A 20,536-nucleotide genomic window follows, 5' to 3' on the forward strand; every position below is an offset into this window, starting at 1 on the left:
TGGAAGTCAGCGTATTGTTGGGTACACAGGTCATGAATTGTGAGATAAAGACAGATGATAAAACTGGTAAAACAGGTGAAACCATATCATACACAGAGCCTAGAATAATATACTCGATTTTATCTTGTAGCCTGGGGATTTTCCAACTATTTTCTGATATTTGATATTTCTATATTTTTTTAATACAAAGCTTCCATAAGCTATCAACATATAAGTTCTATAAAAACAGACCCGAAGGGGGTAAGGGATTCCCTGTACTTAGCCCACACATGGCAAGTGCAGTATGAAAACCAGAGCTGTGGTGATTTAAGTAAAGGAGTGATACAATAATATTTGCTCTCTCGATATATCACTCTCTACACAGAGAACAGATTTGAGTAACATGAAATTAGAGGCAAAAATGTCAGTTACAAACAAGTCACCAAAGGCAAAAGATGGTGACCTAAGCCGGTGTCATGGTTATAAGAATAAAAGAAAGGGGGCAGTGTAGAGGAACATCAGGAGGTCCTGATGAAGCTAAACTAACTGCTCATATGGTTGCTACCTAATCCCAGCTGGAACTATCACTTGATCCCACTTGGCAGGTTTCAAACAGGGAGAGTTTAACTCACTAATCAATTTGCGGGGTTGGGGGGAGGAACTATCATCTACACGTATTGTATATGGAGTATCAAGACTTTATACCCTGTTTCATATTATTACTAGGAAAAACTGATTTATGTTCTTTTGCTTTACATTAATTGTTTAACACAACTATTAAAATGATTTGTCATTAAAATTTTTTAAATGTATAGTAGTTCACTGAATATTTCTAATAAACTTTCCTAACTAACCAATGTTTAACTTCTTTAATAATAGCTTGTCTTATATTTACTATTTAAATCATCAATAAATGTGGTAGGTTTTTATTTCCTTACTCTTAAGAAAATACAAAAGTATATATGCTTAAAGATATTTCTTCAGCCAAAGCAGCTTAAAAAGAAAAACCAAGCTCTAAAATTAGCATATACCATTCCATCACCCTCAGTTATTTTATTTTACATTACCTTTCAGGGCATTGCTGGAAAAAAGCTGTCAGCTGCTGCAAAAGTACTGGCCAACAATCAGGTCTGTGTTCAAGCACAGTGATCAAAGGCTGAGGGTGATTTCTGAAACACACAGAAAAGCCACATTGGAAACTGTCATTTCAGGACTATACATTCTCAATATCCAAACACAGCAGGAAAAAAAAAAAAGCCAATGCCATCTATAGACTTTTTTGCAGGATTCATAATTGTCACAAAATTATTATCTGCTTCATTTGTTGGCAAGTTGCTTCATTAGAACTGACATTTTTTCCTTTAAACTGTTTTACAGAAAATAGAATGAACCCCAAGTCTTAGAGACCCAAAGCCAAGAATGGACTCTGCCACTCAACAGCTCTATGACCAACCAAGCTCCTGAATCCAGTAGCTCTCTCATCTCCATCCCTTGATTCCTTTACTCTTGAAAGTCATGCTTCCTTCTCCTGCTACTCTCCTTAAGAACCTAGAAGGTTCCATTTTCTCTAACATTGCCCCAACTTGTAAGCACTATCTCTTTTCTGTTCCCATTTACCCCATTTCTCTCAGGGTATGACTCCATGTTCCCTCCGTATATTTAATATGGAAAAAAGAAAATATTTCTCCCACCTCAAACAACAATCTGTCCAAATTGAAAATGCTTCAAATTTCTCTTGAATGAGGATGAATCTTTTTATTTGGGCTACATTAATTAAGATACCTAAAAACCTATATGAAACATAAGATCTGAACTCTGAAGAATTCTTAAATAAGAAAAAGAATAAAAGCACAAGCTATTTTAAATAGCTCAAAGAGTCTACAAGAAACTCTAAATTCATTAGAATCTTAAACTCTGAAACACTATACAAGGTTTTTAGTTAGTATGGAAGTGACTTTTTCCTCCAAAAAAATTTAAAAATAAAATGTAAATCCTTATTATAAATTCAAAAAGAGAAATATCCATGTTTTTACTATAAAAGGAATCAAATACACCTGGCTGGCGTAGCTCAGTGGATTGAGCGCGGGCTGGGAACCAAAGTGTCCCAGGTTCGATTCCCAGCCAGGGTACATTCCTGGGTTGCAGGCCAGAACCCCCAGCAACCGCACATTGATGTTGTCTCTCTCTCTCTCCCTCTCTCTCTCTCTCTCTCTCTCTCCCTCTCTCTCTCTCTTCCCTCTCTCTCTTCCCTCTCTAAAAATAAATAAATAAAATCTTTAAAAAAGAAAAAAAAGGAATCAAATACATAATGTAATTTTTAACTGAACAAAATGTCACTAGTGATGATTTAAAGAAAATAAAAACAAGCAGACTAGTTTCACTGAAACTGATTTTTTAAGACAGACTTCTTGGTAGTTCTGAAAGTGTGATCACCTTACCAGCAATATCAGCATCACCTGGGAACTTGTTAGAAATGTAAATAAATCCCAGGCTCCAGCCCAGACTTGATAGCCCTACAAATAATTCTGATGCACTCCTATAAAGGAGCGGTTCTTAACTGTGTCTGCAAGTTAGAGTCATCTGTGGAGCTCTTTAAAAAAAAATACCAACGTCCAGGTCTCAATTATATTCAGGTTGCTAGGAACAGAGCCCAGGCATTAGTAATTTTTAAAAACTCCTCTAGCAATTTTAATGTGTTGCCTGGGATGAGAACCACTACCAGTAAACCACCACAGAAGAGGAAAGTTGTTAGGAATTAGAAAGTTTTCTGATTTTTGTTTTCTCTCTTAAACAGAAAAGTATGTCAGATCCATCACATTCAAACACTCATCTTAAACACCTCTCTGACACTACTACACAGTTCTGGCTATTATAAATAACACCATCTCTTTATTTTCTGCTCAACCTCACCTAATCTATCACGCACTAACGCCACTCACTGGCAGCATGTTTTGCTAAAGCACAGGCTATTTCTGACTGATGAGGTTACTGCCATTACAAGGAATCACTCTAAGCAATTTCTTTAGACTAAAACTCAAAAATCATATAAAAATCACATTTCTAAATTTCAAATTCGTTGGCAGTTAAACCTATCTAGAACTTGCTTCTACTATGGTTCCCACAGATACTTAACAACAAATTTAACAAATCCTAAAAGCATCTCAGGCATGACACATCAACTGATACTCTTAAATGAAAAGTTCAGTAGGTCACGTTCAAGTAAACATGAGTAAAGAGAATAGCACAGCAACTGCAATGATTTTATCTATGTTTTTTACTTCTGAAAAGCACCATCATGACATAAGAAGCCAGCTAGTGGCAGCATTTATAACAACTTAAAAAGAAAATCACTGTCTCCAGTGTTGGGGGGGGGGGGGGGGGGATAGGGGTAAAAGGCAGAAAACTGTACTTGAACAATAATTTTTTTAAAAAAAAGAAAATCAAACAAGTTACCACATAGTTTTTGTGTGATTGTTACAGGGTGCAGCCAAGAGGGGGGACCCCAAATAGGCATTTGAAATGGGGTCCAGAACTTAAGGTGTCCAGGAGATTTTAAGATGTCTCCATCCCCCACCCCAGGGTGTGGGTTGGGGGAAGGGACAAATGGAGCAGGGCTATTGAGAGCTGTTTTGCATAGCAACAGCCTTGCAGCTAACCTCTGGGTTGGTCATTTAGCATATCTATGGCCTTTGGCTGGTTGCATGGATATGTTAAGTAGCCGTGATCAGCTCTAAGCCAGGGGAACAGAAGTAACTTCCCCACCCAGACTGGGGAGGGTGGGTCCCCTGAGCTACAGCTCCTGCGTGGGAGCTCAGAGAAGATCACGGCCATTAGAGGAGAGCCATGCGCAGCCCTGAGAGGAGAACCATGCTGCTTGAGAGAGGGAGAAACCACGCGGCCTTGACGGAGTGGAGGTTCCTGCAGCCCTGAGAGAGAGAGGACCACATGCCTGGCTGAGTGGGGACCCCCACAGCTTTAGAAGGGGGAACCACCACCTGGTTTTAGCAGAGATCCTGGTGACTCAGCCGAGGGTGCCGGGAATCCAAGGAGGTCTCCCAGTCGAGATGGAGTTCTAACTGGAAAGAACCAGAGGACTGCCTAAGTCATGGACTTCTATTTCCTTTCCTGAGATACGGTACTCTGGACTGGGCAAAGGGGAAGGAAGGAAGGACTGTCTGTTTGTGGGTGTTTTTAAGGGACTTTGGGATTTTGGTGAAGTCATTAGGTTACTACTTTAAGTTAGTATAGCATTAAATAAACATTTTCTTTCCTTTCACGAATCTCTGGCATTGAGAGACGTCTTTCCTAGGGCGGCGGACATAACGGACCGGGGCCTTCTTTTAATAATAGTATATCATCCCAGGCCCCCCCCCTTGTGTGTTCTGCAACATGATCACAAAGCACTGAAGTGCTTTTTAATATATTCCCCTTGTAAGTAAGTCATCCTCCACCCCTTGCCACTCCTCAGGCCCCCAAAATGTTAAATATCTATCTGCTTTTTAAAAGTTAGTTTTGACCAAAGAGTCACTGCCTTGATTCACAGTCAGGGCACATGTCTGGGTTGTGGACAGAGTCCCCAGTAGGGGTCATGTGGGAGGCAACCACACAATGATGATTCTCTCCCTTGCTCCTTTCCTTCCTCCCTCCCCAAAAAATATTTTAAAAAATAAAATATTATAATTTGAGCATTTAAAATGTCATAAGGCTGAGTAAGTTCACTCTTGATATATTCAAGGATTAATTATTCAATTTATGGATTATTCAAGCTTTTTCTTTTCTTTCTTACTCTCACTCAGTGCTTATTAGCCATTCCACTTCTTTCAAGTACACTTAACTGGAAAAGCTCGAGGTAAATGAAGGGCTGACAATTTAAATAAGTAAGTCAACTTTGCTCTTTTTTAGAAGCACTGTTGATCAAAAAAGAAATAATGTGGTACAAAAGAACACCAAAACAAAACCTGGGTTATACCTAAAAATTTCAATTATCCTCAGGCCTACTATTCAAGTTACAGAGTAAATGGACTACAATACTTCATTCAAAATGATAGATGGGTTGACCATACAATCAACCTGATCACTGGTAAAACAGTGGCAGATAATAAACTATACAAGTTTTGATAAACAAATTTGGGGCATTGTTATTGTTATTATGACATAAGCAATGCCTACATAGTATCATCAAAATTATTTACTGTTATACTGACATTTTGTTTCAGAATAAAATACAAGTGGAGAGATGAGGTAAAATAATAGAGGAAAGCATTGAATTAAGAATCAAGAGTTCCAATTTACATTCTGTCTCTGCAACAAATTGTGTGATCTCAGGCAAGATAATTAACCTTTCTTAGGCAATTTCTTTATCTGTAAAATAAGGAAATCAGGCTAAGTACCTTCTAGTGCTAAAGTTATATAACCCAAGGCACCCATTAAAGCGCTAACCTTCATACTGCTCAGAACTAGAGGTAGAAACAAACCCTGTGAAAGCAGAAAGCAGTGAAGACAGCTTTCAACTATTAATAATTCCATGTCAAGTTAAAATGGCTCTAAGAACAATGTCTATTAAAATCTGAGACCTGAAAGTATCCATTTTTATCTTGAAGGATAAATCACCCTATATATTTTTTTATTTCAGAGAGAAGTGTTACAACAAGGAGCCCACAGAAATTTTTAAATAAGAACATTCTAACTCTTGAGACATCCAATAGATTCTGCTTTCTTCTTAAAAGAGAATAAATAACATTGTTTCTAAAGATTAAAATCAATACAAACCAGGCAGCCAGGTCACCCTTCAATGGCCTATTTAGTGCCTCTAATCTCTCCTTCACTGCGTGTTGTTTTTCTCCTCCTACCACAATGAATGAATGTGTTGTACATTCTTCGGCACTTCACTTCCCTATTTCATAATTTGCAAATGCTTTAATGGCTATTTTAAATAAAGCATTTACCATAGTACCAGCACACAGAATACTCCATAAATGGAGTACTATTATGATTATCATGCAGGTAGTCTTGTATCTTACACTAGAACAAAAGCAGCTTGAAAGCTGGATTTATGTCTTATATCTTTTGTTTCCCTTTCAGTGTTAAATGTACATCTACAATAAATGTATTACACACACACACACATTTTCCCCAAACCATGCTTTTAAACTCTTTGGATCATTAAACCAACTTATCATAGCCCCACCAGTACACTGTTTCAAAGTCCATGTGGATTAAAGAAAAAAAATTTAAAAACACAGGAAGTATGCAGAACTGGTACCTAATACTGCAGTGCTCCCACCCTTTAGTAATATTTCCAACACATGGCAATACGTGCATCTTAACAGAACGGAGCGGAGGAAGGAAGGAATGATCAATTCATGGTTCCACTAGCACAGAAGCGATGGTCAACTAAGGTGTATAACTAGATTCACCTCTCCAAGCATAAGTGCATTAATCTTAACAGAAAAGAGTATTTAAAAATTAGTCTTGTGGTAGGCAAATCAAAAAGCAAAAGTTATTCGTAACCTTTAGGTCATCTCAAATTTTCTGCTACATCTCTGAATATAGGAAAGCCAAGATTTGATTTACATCATAAATTCACTGATAGAGAGAGATTGCCTTTTCTGTGTAAGGAAAAAATGCCTGCAGTCACCATGCCTTTTCTGTGTGCAGCTGTGACCCTGGCACTTTCAGAAGCATAGCATAGCACTTACTACATCAAATATGCATTTTAAAAGCTATTCTCTACCTGCTCTGAATTTTGATTTGAGCGTACTAGTTAGAAGCCAAAAAGGGATTTTTTAAAAGCTCTGTAGATTTTAAGTTAAAAAAATGCATACTGCAAAATTATGAAGATTCCACAATGAATACTACTATAAAATAAAATTAAACAATAATTATAACTCATTATATATTCCATAGTGTTTTAAGAAAAAAACATTTTATCCTTCCAACACATGGCAATACGTGCATCTTAACAGAATGGAGTGGGGGAAGGAAGGAATGATCAATTCATGGTTCCCATACAAGCTCCCAGAAAAAGACTCAGAGAAAAAGTGATTTTAATTTTGACATTTTTGACTAAATTTATTTTTTCTTTGGATAAGGTAAATAGGGAGAGTATAGCTTTTATTTGAAAATACATATGTTTCATTTTATGATGATTCTGCCCTCACAATGAACTTTCACAGAATCCCTGTTTTGAGGGGAAGGGATTTTTCTCAAATTTATTGCAGTGGCATTGGTTAATAAAGTTATATAGATTTCAACTGTGCAATTCAATGATACATCATTGTCATAGGATCAGGGATTTAATGCAAGGGTGTCTGCCAGTGTCAGGAGTGTGGGGTTATTTTAGGTATAGAGTGATGGTTGGGGAAAAAACATAAAAATACAGAGCTAGGGATACAGAGCTTATATTACTAAGTTACATGCTATGATTGCAAAAATAAAAAAACAAAAACAAAACTAGAGGTAAATAGGTTAATAAGGCAAAAATTAAAATATTTTGTGGTCTTAAGACATTTATTGGCAAATTACCATACAATTTTAAATTAAACATCCACACTTCAAGTAGCCTATGAAGCATTTTCTAGTGGCAATTACTAACTAGATGACTGTTCAATATCTGTAGCTTATTCTTTAGGTCTGATTCTAAGTCCCAGGGATAAACCCCAGGTGATTAGAATCATAAACTGTGAGCAAAGACTTCCCTGGGTGGGGAAGAGGAGAGAAAGAATAAATAAAGACATAAGCAAAACATGCTGTTCCACAGAAAGAATCAAAATGCAAAGAGACAGCTAGCCCTTGGATAGTATTATTGGCTGTACTTCCCCAATTACTGTCCTCGTTTCTTTCCTATCCTTAACTCTTCTGGACTTTTTCAGGGACATGAATACTCCTTTCTTATCCATCTTTTTTTTTTTCCTGATTTTTCTATAAAGATGTCTACTCATCCATTAAAGCAAAAATTGACAAGCCCTCTGAAATTATATGTAAAATTTTAAGTACATATATGCGTACATTTTCTAGGAGAAAGACAAACATTTTGTGAGATTATCAAGGAAGATCCTGACCCCTGCCCCAACTCCAAAAAATGTATCAGTGAATTAAAACTAAGTATATCTAAGGTAACTGCTGTAACGCAGCCTAGTTAAAACACCACTTCCAAAGAAACTATGAAGCAAGCACCACTTCCCCCTAAAAAAAGGTTACATACTATGAGTTCCGCCCAGAATCTGGGCTCTGTAAGTATTAAAGTTTCTATAATTTCAGCAAAATAAATTATATTAATGTATTCTGCTGGCTCCAATCTCTTATGGAAGCTCAAGTGCATAGTACAAAGGATTAAGTCATGCTGTCATGCTTACTTTATGCTAAATAAAACCAAGCACCTGCAGCTCAGGGGATCCCTGGATAATATATTCAATTATTGAAATAATCAAACCCCTCAAAAAGCAAAATGCTTACTTTGACAACAAAACTATAATTTAAGAGCTGATGGTATTTTAGTATTGCAAGAATCTAAGCAACCTCATTAAGATAGTAAATGAAATAAGGAAATCTGCATAGAAATGAAAAACACTAACTACTACTCTTAAAGACTAAGAGGTTTCTTTTCAGGAACTTAGAAGAGGTAGTTTGACTTCAGAAATAAATGTAAAATGCAAGAACACTAAAAATTCATTGATAAGCATGCAAAGATATTACAGAATAAAATGTGGTAATCCATCCTATGTAGTATCATTCAGCCATAAAAAATGAAGTACTAATCATACTACAATATAGATAAACCTTGAAAACATTATGCTAAGTGGAAGAAGCCAGTCATAAAAGGCCACACATTATATGATTCTATTCATATGAAATGTCCAGAAGAATCAAACCCACAGATAAAAGTAACATGTTCTGGGGGCTGAGAACATGTGGTATTGGAAATGACTGACTGCAAATGGGCATGGTGCTTCCTTTGGGGGTGGTGAAAATATCCTGGAATCAGAGAGCAGCAATGGTTAAATGACTTTGCAAATATAATAAAAAACATGGAACTGTATACTTTAAAAGGGTGAATTTCATTGTATAGTGCATTATATCTCAACAAAAAGGGCATTAAAATATTCAAAACTTAACTCAGCCACATACTGTTTTAAATTTAGGTTACCTAGTCTTGATTTTAGGAAAATTCATATGTATCATGTGAAGCATAAGTATATGCCCAATATAAATAATCATAAGAACTTGGATTTACCTATAAAGGAATAAGTTCAAATCACAGTCTCACTTATTTACCTCAATGTCCCAGATTGAGAGCTTAATTTTATCCATCTTAAAGATGCAGATGTGGAAGGAAAGAAAGGTGTGTTTTTTTCAAATGTCATTACAAAACACCAGGACACTGTTTGGTACATGGACCATTTGTCCAGTGATTTCCAAACCTAGTTCTACATCAGGACCCCCTGGAACTTTTAAAAAATATACAAATTCTAATAATCACAAGGTTCCCACCCAACCTTTCTAAATCATGATCTACAGAGGTAGAGCTTTAGAATCTATATATTAAGCAAATTTCTGGGGATTCCTATTGCTTCCACTCCTAAAACTTACCTCTATTGCCACTGTCACTAGTACATGTGAAGGGAGTGTTGGGGTTGGGAGTGGGGGTTGAGAAATAACCATTTTGAAATCATCAAAGAAAACTGAATGGGGGATTGTGAGCTTACTGAGAAACAGAATATTTGCATGGTCTCAAAGTGTCTCAGAGACCGCTTATTAGTTGCAAGAGGAAAATAACTATACAGTAGAGAAATCAGATTATGACCTTGAATGAGTGACCAAAATTAAAATCACCAATGAGGGCAAGACGGACATTAGTGCCTCCAGCTGTAATATCCTGACAAGTGTCACTTCCATGGTATCCAAAGTTGTCAATGCTGTTAAAGAGAAAGAATGAGGAAGAGTTCCCAATTTTAAAAGACTAAAAAGATACGACAACTAAAGGCAGCATATCGCCCTACACTAGATCCTATACACTGGAAATAAAAGGGAAAAAGGTATAGAAGGACAAATGACAAAACTGGGATATGGGCTATAAATTGAAACATTGTAACAATGTTAAATTTTCTCAATCTGATGACTATACTCTGGTAATATAAGAATATTTTTGTTCTTAGGAAACACATACTATTGAATATAAGCAATCTATTCCCAAATATTCTGGGTTTTTTCTGCTCAATTTTATATAGAGAATGATAAAGAAAATGTGGCAAAGTATAAAAGAAAGTGATGAAATCTTGATAAATGGTGAATGAGTCTTTTACCCTATTCTTGCAACTTTTCTGGAACATTAAAATTATTTTAAAATAATAAGTTAAAAAGAAAAATCTTCATTGAATTCCAACTACTCTTTAAATAAAACCCAAAGTCTTTGCTATGATCTTGTTATATTCTAGGCCACAGCCACCTACCCTGAGCCTCTGCCTAGGCCTCTGCCTCCCTGAACACAAGTTCCAACTACTTTGCCTCCCGTTAATTTCTCCAGTGCACCAGGCTTGTCCACACAGCAGCATCTAAACACATGCTTTTCCTTGTATCTGCAGCTTCCTTCCTGTTGCTCTCTGCATGGCTGACTTCATCTAGTCCTTCGAAATGGATATGAGAGAAAAAGCAGAAACAGTTCAATGCTAAAAAAGAGCTAGTTACCAGAATTAAAACTGGGCTATGATTTTCTTCCTTCCCTTCCCTTTTTCAGTCCTCATCTGAGGATATGTTCATTGACGGGAGAGGAAGAGGGAGAGGGAGAAATATGGATCAGGTGCCTCTCATATTCACCCCAACCAGGGACTGAACCCACAGCCTAGGTATGTGCCCTGATTGGGAATCGGACCCGTAACCTTTTTGGTGTACACGATTACACTCCAACCAACCAACTGAGCCACCTGGTCTGCACTGGGCTATTGTTTGATACCGACAATCACAAACTAGTCTTAGTGCACTCTGTGTATTATCTTGGGACTTTCTCTTGTTTTTCTCTTTTCACCCAAGGAATGGATGCATTTGCCTTAAGAGATAAATGAAAAAAAAAATCAATATTCATTAAAAAGTACCTCAGCCTTTAGAACACAAGTCTTGAAGTTCTTAAAATCAAATCTCCATCTGAATAAACTATGTAACACTGCACAAATGGATGAAAAAATACACACATAGACTGCATAACTTTAATTTACTCAGGATATTAACTATCCATTACTGTTGGCCTAATCACCCATTTCAGAGCACACATCTGCCAAAAACATTTAATATTCTCTTATTTCAGAAAGTACAGCTTGATGTTGATCAGACCAAGCCTTTCCACAAATAACATTCTTCACATTTGATATTTGTGCATGTCAGCCACTGTCTGGCACATCAGAATGATGCATGAATTCTGGAACAAGCAGTTACTGCTCATGAATTCACAGCTATTTCCTCACTTCAGCTGAGAGAAGAGATCTTAAGGAGACTGCCATAATATGAATATGCAGAGGAAAAATTAAAAGCAAAAGCACATGATAAAATTTCAGGGTAGAAAATGGCACATTATAAAGCAAATGAGAAAATGACCCTTTAGTAATTTATAAATAATAAAAATTTAGTTATTCTTCTTGCAACCAAAACACCAGCCAAATATCAGTTCTCTGCTGAAATTCCTGTATGGTCAATAGTCAAGACTGCTTAACTTAAATATACCTGTGTTACAGGAAAAATGGAGTTCAAGCTAACCCAAAGGAATTCAGACCAAATAAAAGTGAAAGGAGAAAAATAAGAAACCACCCAGGAAGCTTAAAAAAACACCAATGCCCAAGGCTGACACTCCAGTCATTCCAGGAAGAACCCAGGAGTCTCACACTTCAAAGCTCCTCAGAGGGCTCTAATGTGCTCCCAAGTTGAGAGACCCAAGGTTTTAACACTTGGCATATGCTCTTCATTTAATCACCCAGTCAAACATACTGCATTGTTCTTCCAACTTCCCCCATCCTCAAAGGCACTGGAAGTTGAAACCCCACTTAAATATCCCCATTTAATCTTGTTTAAGCCACACAACTAAAGAAAGGTCCACTTAAGCAACAGGAACTTTATTAGCTGCACACAATCTAATCTAGTGCATCTCAAAGCATGGTGAACAGACCATCTGTATATCCAAGTCTCTTATTAAAATTCAGGTTTGCAGGCATGTTCCAGACATACACATCAAACACTGAGGATGAGCTGCATATGCACTGTAAACACTAAACACCAGTGGTGCTTTCTGGGAGGGTGCTGAGGGTTCTCTCCTCCTCCTACAGCCATCCACCCCCCAACTAGGAAGAACACTAATGTGTTCGGACCATGGCATTATTTCACTGAGCAGAGCAATGAGTTTAAATCTCTTATATACTTTCCCCCTGCATCTATATGGGGCTTGCTCTCATTGGATTGCTTTTCCTTTAGAATTATTCTTTGGTTCTGCTCTAGGCCACTACTGCCCATAGTGGACATGACAAGAGGAAATTGGTGCCTTGCAACTTAAAAACATACAGACCTTTTCCCTCCCAAATACGGAACAGAGGCAAGGAGAAATGATTAGGCCACTCAAGAACCACCTGTGAGTGTACCCAAGGGGTTCCTTGCAGGTCATATGTGGTACCATAAAACTCCCAGGAGCTCAAGCAGTTATTTCTCAAGTGCGATCCACAAATGACCTATATCCATATCACTGACTAACTGGACAAACACGCTGATTCAGAGTCTCACACAAAACTGACTGAATGAATGAGAATCTCTGGGAAGTGGGTTTGAGAAGCTATACTTTTAGAAAGCTCCCCAGATGATTCTTATGCACAGGAAGTTTAAGAACCACTGAGGTCTAGGGTCAATGAAGAGAAAACCCACTCTAGATCCCCTTCAAGAAATTCACAGGGACCAAGGAAGCCACTGGCTAACATTTTGGGCCCTCACATCTCCCTCTCTCTTTACTCCCATACTGGCATGAGTTATGCAACTCAGCACAGGCTCACTTAAAATAATCACATATTCTGTTTTACTATAATTCAAGTTAGTCAGCTCTTAGTACAAAAAGAAGTGAGAAATACTTAAGTCCCAACAGTTTACTAGCAGAGTCCTTAATACCAATAAAAACATAGATTAGTTTCATTCCCAGAAAGCTTACAATTAAGTTTCATACCACTTCCATTTTAAATTAACCCTACAGCATAACCAGGGAATGTTACAGAACACAACAAGGGGGGCCTGGGATGATATACTATTATTGAAAGAAGGCCCCGGGTCCATTATGTCCGCCGCCAGAGGAAAGACATCTCTCAATGCCAGAGATTTGTGAAAAGGAAATGTTTATTTAATGCTATACTAACTTAAAGTAGTGACCTAATGTCTTTACCAAAATCCCAAAGTCCCTTAAAACACCCACAAACACACAGTCCTTCCTTCCTTCCCCCTTTGCCCAGTCCAGAGTACCATATCTCAGGAAAGGAAATAGAAGTCCATGGCTTAGGCAGTCCTCTGGTTCTTCCCAGTTGGAACTCCATCTCGACTGGGAGACCTCCCTGGGTTCCCGGCACCCTCCGCTGAGTCACCGGGATCTCTGCTAAAACCAGGTGGTGGTTCCCCCTTCTAAAGCTGTGGGGGTCCCCACTCTGCCAGGCCGCGTGGTTCTCTCCTCAGGGCTGCAGGAGTCTCCACTCCGTCAAGTCCGCGTGCTTCTCCTTCCTAAAGCAGCATGATTCTCCTCAATGGCTGCACATGGCTCTTCTCCCTAAAGCAGCATGGTTCTCCTCAATGGCCGCCAAATCTCGGTTTTTAAATCCCCGCAGCCAATCTTCCTCTGCAGCCTCATTTCTGACTCCTCCCACACTCAGCTTCACAAGCCAGAATTCGTATCCTTCCAGCTTTACTGGGCTGCCATCATGAATCTGGGCAGGCGTGCCCCATGTCCTGGAGCCAATCCTCTCTGAGCTCCCACGCAGGTGCTGTAACGCAGGGGACCTGCCCCCCCCCCCCCCCGTTACATCTAGGTGGGGAAGTTACTTCTGTTCCCCTATCTTAGAGCTGATCACAGCTACTTAACATATCTTTGCAACCAGCCAAAGGCTATAGATATGTTAAATGACCAACCCAGAGGTTAGCTGCAAGGCTGTTGCTATGCAAAACAGCTCTCAATGGCCCTGTTCCATTTGTCCCTTCCCCCAGCCCACACCCTGGGGTGGGGGATGGAGACATCTTAAAATCTCCTGGACACCTTAAGTTCTGGACCCCATTTCAAATGCCTTTTTGGGGCCCCCCTCTTGGCTGCACCCTGTAACAGGAACACCTCTCAGGGGAGTTCTGAGCTTCTCATATCTTTGTTTATGCTTTCAAACATAGCTCATCAGTTGCCTCTCCAAGGCTGGGTGATAATGCCAACCAACATGTGGCAAAGAAGGCTCCAAAACAGCATGATGATTTTGTGCTTGACTCAGGTAATCACAGCTCTCTCAAGGGGAAGCTGCTCTTCAGGCTCACCTCTCCCCCATTTCTGTCATCCCCAATCCCCCCTGGAGGAACTTAAGGCCCTTACGCACTCGATTGCACTCTACTGATTTATAGTGCCAGACAGCCATTCACATAAGGGCTCTCCATAAACATTACTGGATTATGACAACTCAGGCGATTGATTCTGGACCTCTTAATGTGCCACCAATCTAAGGACAAACCTTATGTATCCACTATGATATCAGCTCCTCAAACTAGGCCCCCTATCCATGCCTAGCACCTAGTATCTTATGAAAACAACATTGCAGTTAGAAGAACCAAGTACAAGAGAATATAAATTATAAATAGAAAAATAAGTGAAACATTACAGATGACTGAAGGTCTAGCACTCAGAGCCAGTGAGGACAATCAGTATGAAAATGAGAGTAACTCTAATTCTTATGCATGACAGAAACTTTCCCTTTACCATCATCTAAACAGGGCTTCTTAAACTTTAAGGTGCCTCTAAATTACCTTACCAGAATGCAGGCTGTGACTCAGGCAGTCAAAGATGGGGTCTGAGAAGGTGCATCCCCACCAAGCCCCCAGGTACTGCTGATGCTGTTCGTAGCTCTGCTATTTGATGGGGGACCAGCAGCAGCACCTGGGAGCTGGTCAGAGAAAAATCTGGAGTCTGTCCTAGCCATAAGGAAAGAGAATCTGCAATCCAGCAAGGTCCCAGGTGATAAGAATGCACCTTAATGAGCAGCTAACATACCATCTTGTGCTCGCTGTAAATCAGAATCACCTGGGCCTTTTAAAAAATACAAATGTTGAGGCCTCATGGCAGAGGTTATGACTCAGTTGGGCAGGGGTATTTGATTATTGGTAAGTTCCACACCCAGATATTTCTAATGAGCAGTCAGGGTCGAGAACATTAAATTAAATTAAAAACACCCCAGTGGGTGGAGGGAAATGTGGAAAAACAGCTAATGGGTGAGGAATTTCTTTTTGGAATGATAAAAAAAAAAGTCCTAGAATTCATTACGGTGATAGTTGTATAATTTTATGAATATACTAAAAACTATGGGAATCGTACACTATAAATGGGTGAATTTCTGTCATAAAACTGTTATATATAAAAAAACTTCAATAGCTTTCCTATCTTAAAATAAATAAATAAATAAATGCCCCACCCCTCCCCAGCCATGAACAATAATGAAATGAAACCCAATAATAAAATGAAATCATTTTCTACCCTGGAACCCTGGCCCAAGAATTTGAACTTCTTTTTAAAAGGAGAAAAAACACAGATGTTCATATGACTCATCTAGAAATATTAACATCTGCTCATCTACTCCTTACGTTCAATTCTGGTCAAGGTAATGGATCAAAGACAAACCTTGAACCTCAAGAGGCAAAACTATGTTAAAAAGCAACATATTATCAGTTTGGAAAAGTTTATGCTACATATCATATTTCCACAGTATTTTCAAATAGCAAATAGTTTTCCTTTTGCTTCCCCTGTTTAAAAATAAATTAATGGCCCTGGCTGATGTGGCTCCATGCATTAAGCAGGGGCCAGCAAACCAAAGGGTCACTGGTTTGATTCCCAGTCAGGGTACATGCCTGAGTTGCAGATCAGGTCCCCAAGTGGGGGGCACATGAGAGGCAACCACACATTGGTGTTTCTTTCCCTCTCTTTCTCCTTCCCTTTCCCTCTCTAAAAATAAATAAAATCTTTAAAAAAAATAAAAAATTAATTGATGAGTTAACAAGTAAATAAATTTATTAACTTATTGTACTACAATCTCCCAACTTTTCTGTGTGTTTGAAGACATTCAAAAGGCATATTAAGAAAAAATTGCATAAAATGGAAATCTGGCCTTGTTTGAAAAAACTGGCTTTAAAAACTCTCAACATTGTACTCATAAAAATAAAAGAGATCATAAATACCACTAAAATTTCAGGAAAGATCATTGTAATACAAAAGATACTGTTGACTTATTCTCAAAAGGAAAACACTATAAATATACACAAGTAGACACCAGTCAACATTTTGGACAGACTCCTCTCAGCTTCTGATTTCTGTGGTGTTAAATGCTCCAAACTTCGGGTTCTGTATGCTCAAGCCAATGAGGATCCTCATGTATCTTTTACTTTCCATGTTGAATTGTCACAGCCTGTGTAAGCCATTTTCCACCAAGAACCAGTACCCTTGTTTATGGTCCCATGTTCTCATTCTTCTGAAGCAGGCATTTCTGGATGCATCACTAAACAGAGTTCCTAAGACAATATGCATTGGTTACTGGCATCCTCTGGGTTACTGGAACTCTGTTCACTGGATGGGAGCTCCTCTCTTAAGAAATGGCTTTCTAGGACTTTCAAGGCAATGGTTAAGGTCACACTCACAAATAAGTATGGTGCTATCTTTTGTCCACAACTCCCCCATAAAATCTACTGCATTTCACTTTAATTGTTGCAGTGTGGTTTTTCTTTTTAAAGTAATTCTACCATGTTATATTCTATAGATGACAAAGAAAAGGCAAATCAAGGCTCCTAACTACTGACCTACCCCTGGGTAATAACCCTTTTGTTAGTCTCCTATTATTTTTCATAGTGAGAAAGTTTACCCTCCTGCTTTAAGTACACTTGCAAAATCTCTGAAATAACTAATTCTTCATGGATTAGCATGTCTCAGTTCATAACTTAACAATTCACACAACAAAAAACATGGTTTTTAAAGAAAAGGGAAAAGGCTTACCTAATAGAATATATATCCTGAATGTTCTTCTTCCCAGCTTGTCCTTCCTTAACAGCTTGCATTTGTAATAATTTCATAATGGCTTTTAACAAGCCGTGTGGATTCCTGTTAAAGATATATAATGACATGTTAAATATTATAGATATAAAGCAAATATTCTAATGAAGTGCTTAATTTTACCATTTTTTAGAAGATTTTATTTTTATGCAGAGGGGAAGGGAAGGAGAAAGAGAGGGAAAGAAATATCAATGTGTGGTTGCCCCTCACGTGGCCCCCACTCAGGACCTGGCCCACAACCCAGGCATGTGCCCTGACTGGGAATCAAACTAGCAACCCTTTGGTTCACAGCCTGTGCTCAATCCGCTGAGCCACAGCAGCCAGGGCTTAATTTTACCATTTTTAAATGACTGAACACTTGCTACCCATACTGAACAGTAGCCACCCAGCTCATTCTACAGCACAGCCAAGGAGAGGCCTACAGGCAGACAGCTCCCAAAAAGGAGAAGTAGGGCCGAAAAATCAAACCACCAAGTTATCAATCACTTACCTACACACACTCGGGGGGAAAATCAATCAGGAAAAACAAACATGAGCCCGCATAATTGCTGGCAGTGACCACATCAGTTACCCCTACTGAATAATCAAGTCCTTCATTTATAAATATTAGCAGACCATGAATTATTATTACAGACATATGAATAACAAGACATGAACTAAATCAGCCATTCAAAACAGTAGTTCAGAGGACCAATAAGAACAAATAACCCCCATTAAAACAAAGTTAATGGGAGTGGGGAATAAAACTTTAAATTTTTTCCATATTCCTATAAGAGGCAGGAGGATAATACATCAAAAAGAAGAACAGCCTGCACTTTTTGTTTTATTTTTTCCTTCAGATTAATTTTTTAAATTGCACAATGAGATTTTTCTCCAGTTTTAGCTTCATTGGGGTAAAATTAACAAATACAATTATAACATATTTAAAGTGTACAAGGTGATATATGTACTGTACATTGTGAAATGATTACCACAATTAATACATTATGACTCACCTGGCTACTTTTCTTTAAAAAAAAAAAAACTGCAAGAGTCGACAGAGAACCACAGTGATGTCAGTAAAGTAGGGCTTTTGCCTCTCTTCCTCTAGCTGTGCCCTCCATCCAGTCATGGGGCAGGAGGAAGGCGGGGAAGCAGGTGGGAGAGAGCAAAGGAACATCAACGGTCCTTCCCACACTGCAGGTTCCCAGTCAGCTCACATTCTCCCAAGTGATGATAATACTTATTCTAGTTCTTTACAGATTTTATATTTTCATTTAATCCTTTTTGTAAAATAATTGAGTATACAATTAAGTAGCTCTTCTGATATCATTTATTGATTTTTTTGTGTATGTGAGAATGCTTAAAATCTACTCTCCTAGCATATTTCAAGTATACAATACCACACTGTTAGCTACAGTCAGCATGCTGTTCATTAGATCCTGTGAACTTATTCATCTTATAACAGGAAGTTTGTGCCCTTGGGCCAATCTCTTTCCACTTCTTCCACCCCCTACTACCCCCCTGACAACCACCTTAGCTTCTATGAGTTCAACTTTTTTTCTTTTGTTTAGATTCCACTTGTGAGTAATACCATATTGTTTGTCTTTCTTTGTCTGGATTGTTTCACTTAGCATAATGCCCTCCAGATTCATCCATGTTGTCACAAATTATCCTGCCCTTTTTGTATAAGGACCTTCCTAGGAACTAAAAAGAAATTCTAGAAATAAAAAAAGATATTTGTTAAATAAAAAATTAATTATATTTTAGTCATATATAACATTAACATAGTTATGTTAATATTTCAGAGCACTTATTGCAAGCTAAGTACTCTTCTAAGTGCTTACCATGTATTATGTCGTTTGCTATCCAGAAAAATAATAAGTTACAAATCACTGTTAACTTATTTTGTAGCTAGGACAAGGACTTGGACATAAGTAATTGATATTTGTTGGTGCTACTGAGTGAGGTGTTATTGAGTGTACTCTTTCACGGCATTAAAGTTGTCCAGCTGACCAAAGGTTTGGCAATGCTGTCCAATACAGTGGCCAATAGCCACATGTGGCTACTGAGCACTTAAAATGTGGTGAATTCAAATTGAGATGAGCTGTAAGTATAAAATACATACTGGGTTTAAAAGACTTAGGACACAAAAATAAAATGTAAAATAGCCATGCATAATGTTTTATATTGGTTACATATTGAAATAATATTTTGACATGTGGGGTTACATAAAATACATTATTAAAATTAATATCACCTGTTTCTTTTTATTTTTTTAATGTGGCTACTAGAAAATTTTGATTATATATGTGGCTCACATTTGTGGCTCACATTATATTTCTACTACCCAGCACTGCTGTAGACACTCACATGGTTTAGTTCCTACGTAGGTTCTTTGGTGAGCATTGAGGTTTCCCTTGCACTTGGAGCATTTTCCACAATTTTTACAACATGCAATGTAGTGTCATGACTGAATCTTTTGTGAAAGCTATTACAAGTGTATGGTTTCTCTCCTGTGTGGATTCTATGGTGAACACAGAGGTCTCATCACTGCATAAAGCCTTTACCCTAAGATTCTCCCTCCTGCGAGTGTTCTCTAGTGGATGTCAAACAGAGATTTAGCTTTCCTCACGTACCCTACATTGGTATTGTGTCAATCCCATGGTGCTCTGTGGCCAGTTAATCCCACTGGGACTAAATACAATTAAAAAGTAATTTTAAAAAATACTGGAATGAACTGTAGTTGTCTCTCATTGCATGGCATCTCTTCAAGATTTCCTTGGGAATAGAGGTGTTGCTCACGTTCTTCTGATAACCTTCTCTATTGACACTCTGAGTTTCTAGAATAATCCTCCTCTAAAGCTTAGGAAAAGAGATATCTCAACACCCAAACTTTTAGAATAAATTCCTTATTCATACCACTCACTTTTATAAAATCAAAACCATTCTGTAGCTGAGAATACAAATTTTAAGGAATGGTATCTTATTCCAGTATATCCTCTAGCTCTTCACAGCCCTCACGCTTCCATTTACAAAGAGTTGGATATTCTTCTGCATAGAAATCATAATTGTTCCATAAATACTTTATTAAGCACCCACTCCTGGGAATGAATGTCTGGACTTAGTCATAGAGAACAGAGCTTATGGAGACTCCTCAGAGCTTCAGGATGACCTGACTCCTCCAAATACAAAGATTCACCAGGCCTCAGGGTTGCAGTCTTGGGTTTTCAGAGGTAGTTCTTTGGAATAGTACAAACTACTGTGGCTCTGACCCAGGCTTATGCCTAG

General features: G+C 38.2%; 1 protein-coding gene across 2 annotated transcripts in view; it reads right to left on the reverse strand.

Moving 5' to 3' along the window:
* FOCAD (focadhesin) overlaps positions 1-20,536 on the reverse strand; it is a 321,941-nt gene that overhangs the window by 243,487 nt on the left and 57,918 nt on the right. For both annotated transcript variants that reach the window (XM_028508513.2, XM_036021544.1), the window contains exons 5-6: positions 17,210-17,314; positions 1,047-1,148 (exon numbers count right to left, since the gene is read on the reverse strand). In XM_028508513.2, the coding sequence (XP_028364314.1) occupies positions 1,047-1,148; positions 17,210-17,314 (207 nt within the window). The remainder of the gene's footprint in view (positions 1-1,046; positions 1,149-17,209; positions 17,315-20,536) is intronic.

This window comes from Phyllostomus discolor, chromosome 3 (assembly GCF_004126475.2).
Source record: "Phyllostomus discolor isolate MPI-MPIP mPhyDis1 chromosome 3, mPhyDis1.pri.v3, whole genome shotgun sequence".
Classification (NCBI taxonomy): domain Eukaryota; kingdom Metazoa; phylum Chordata; class Mammalia; order Chiroptera; family Phyllostomidae; genus Phyllostomus; species Phyllostomus discolor.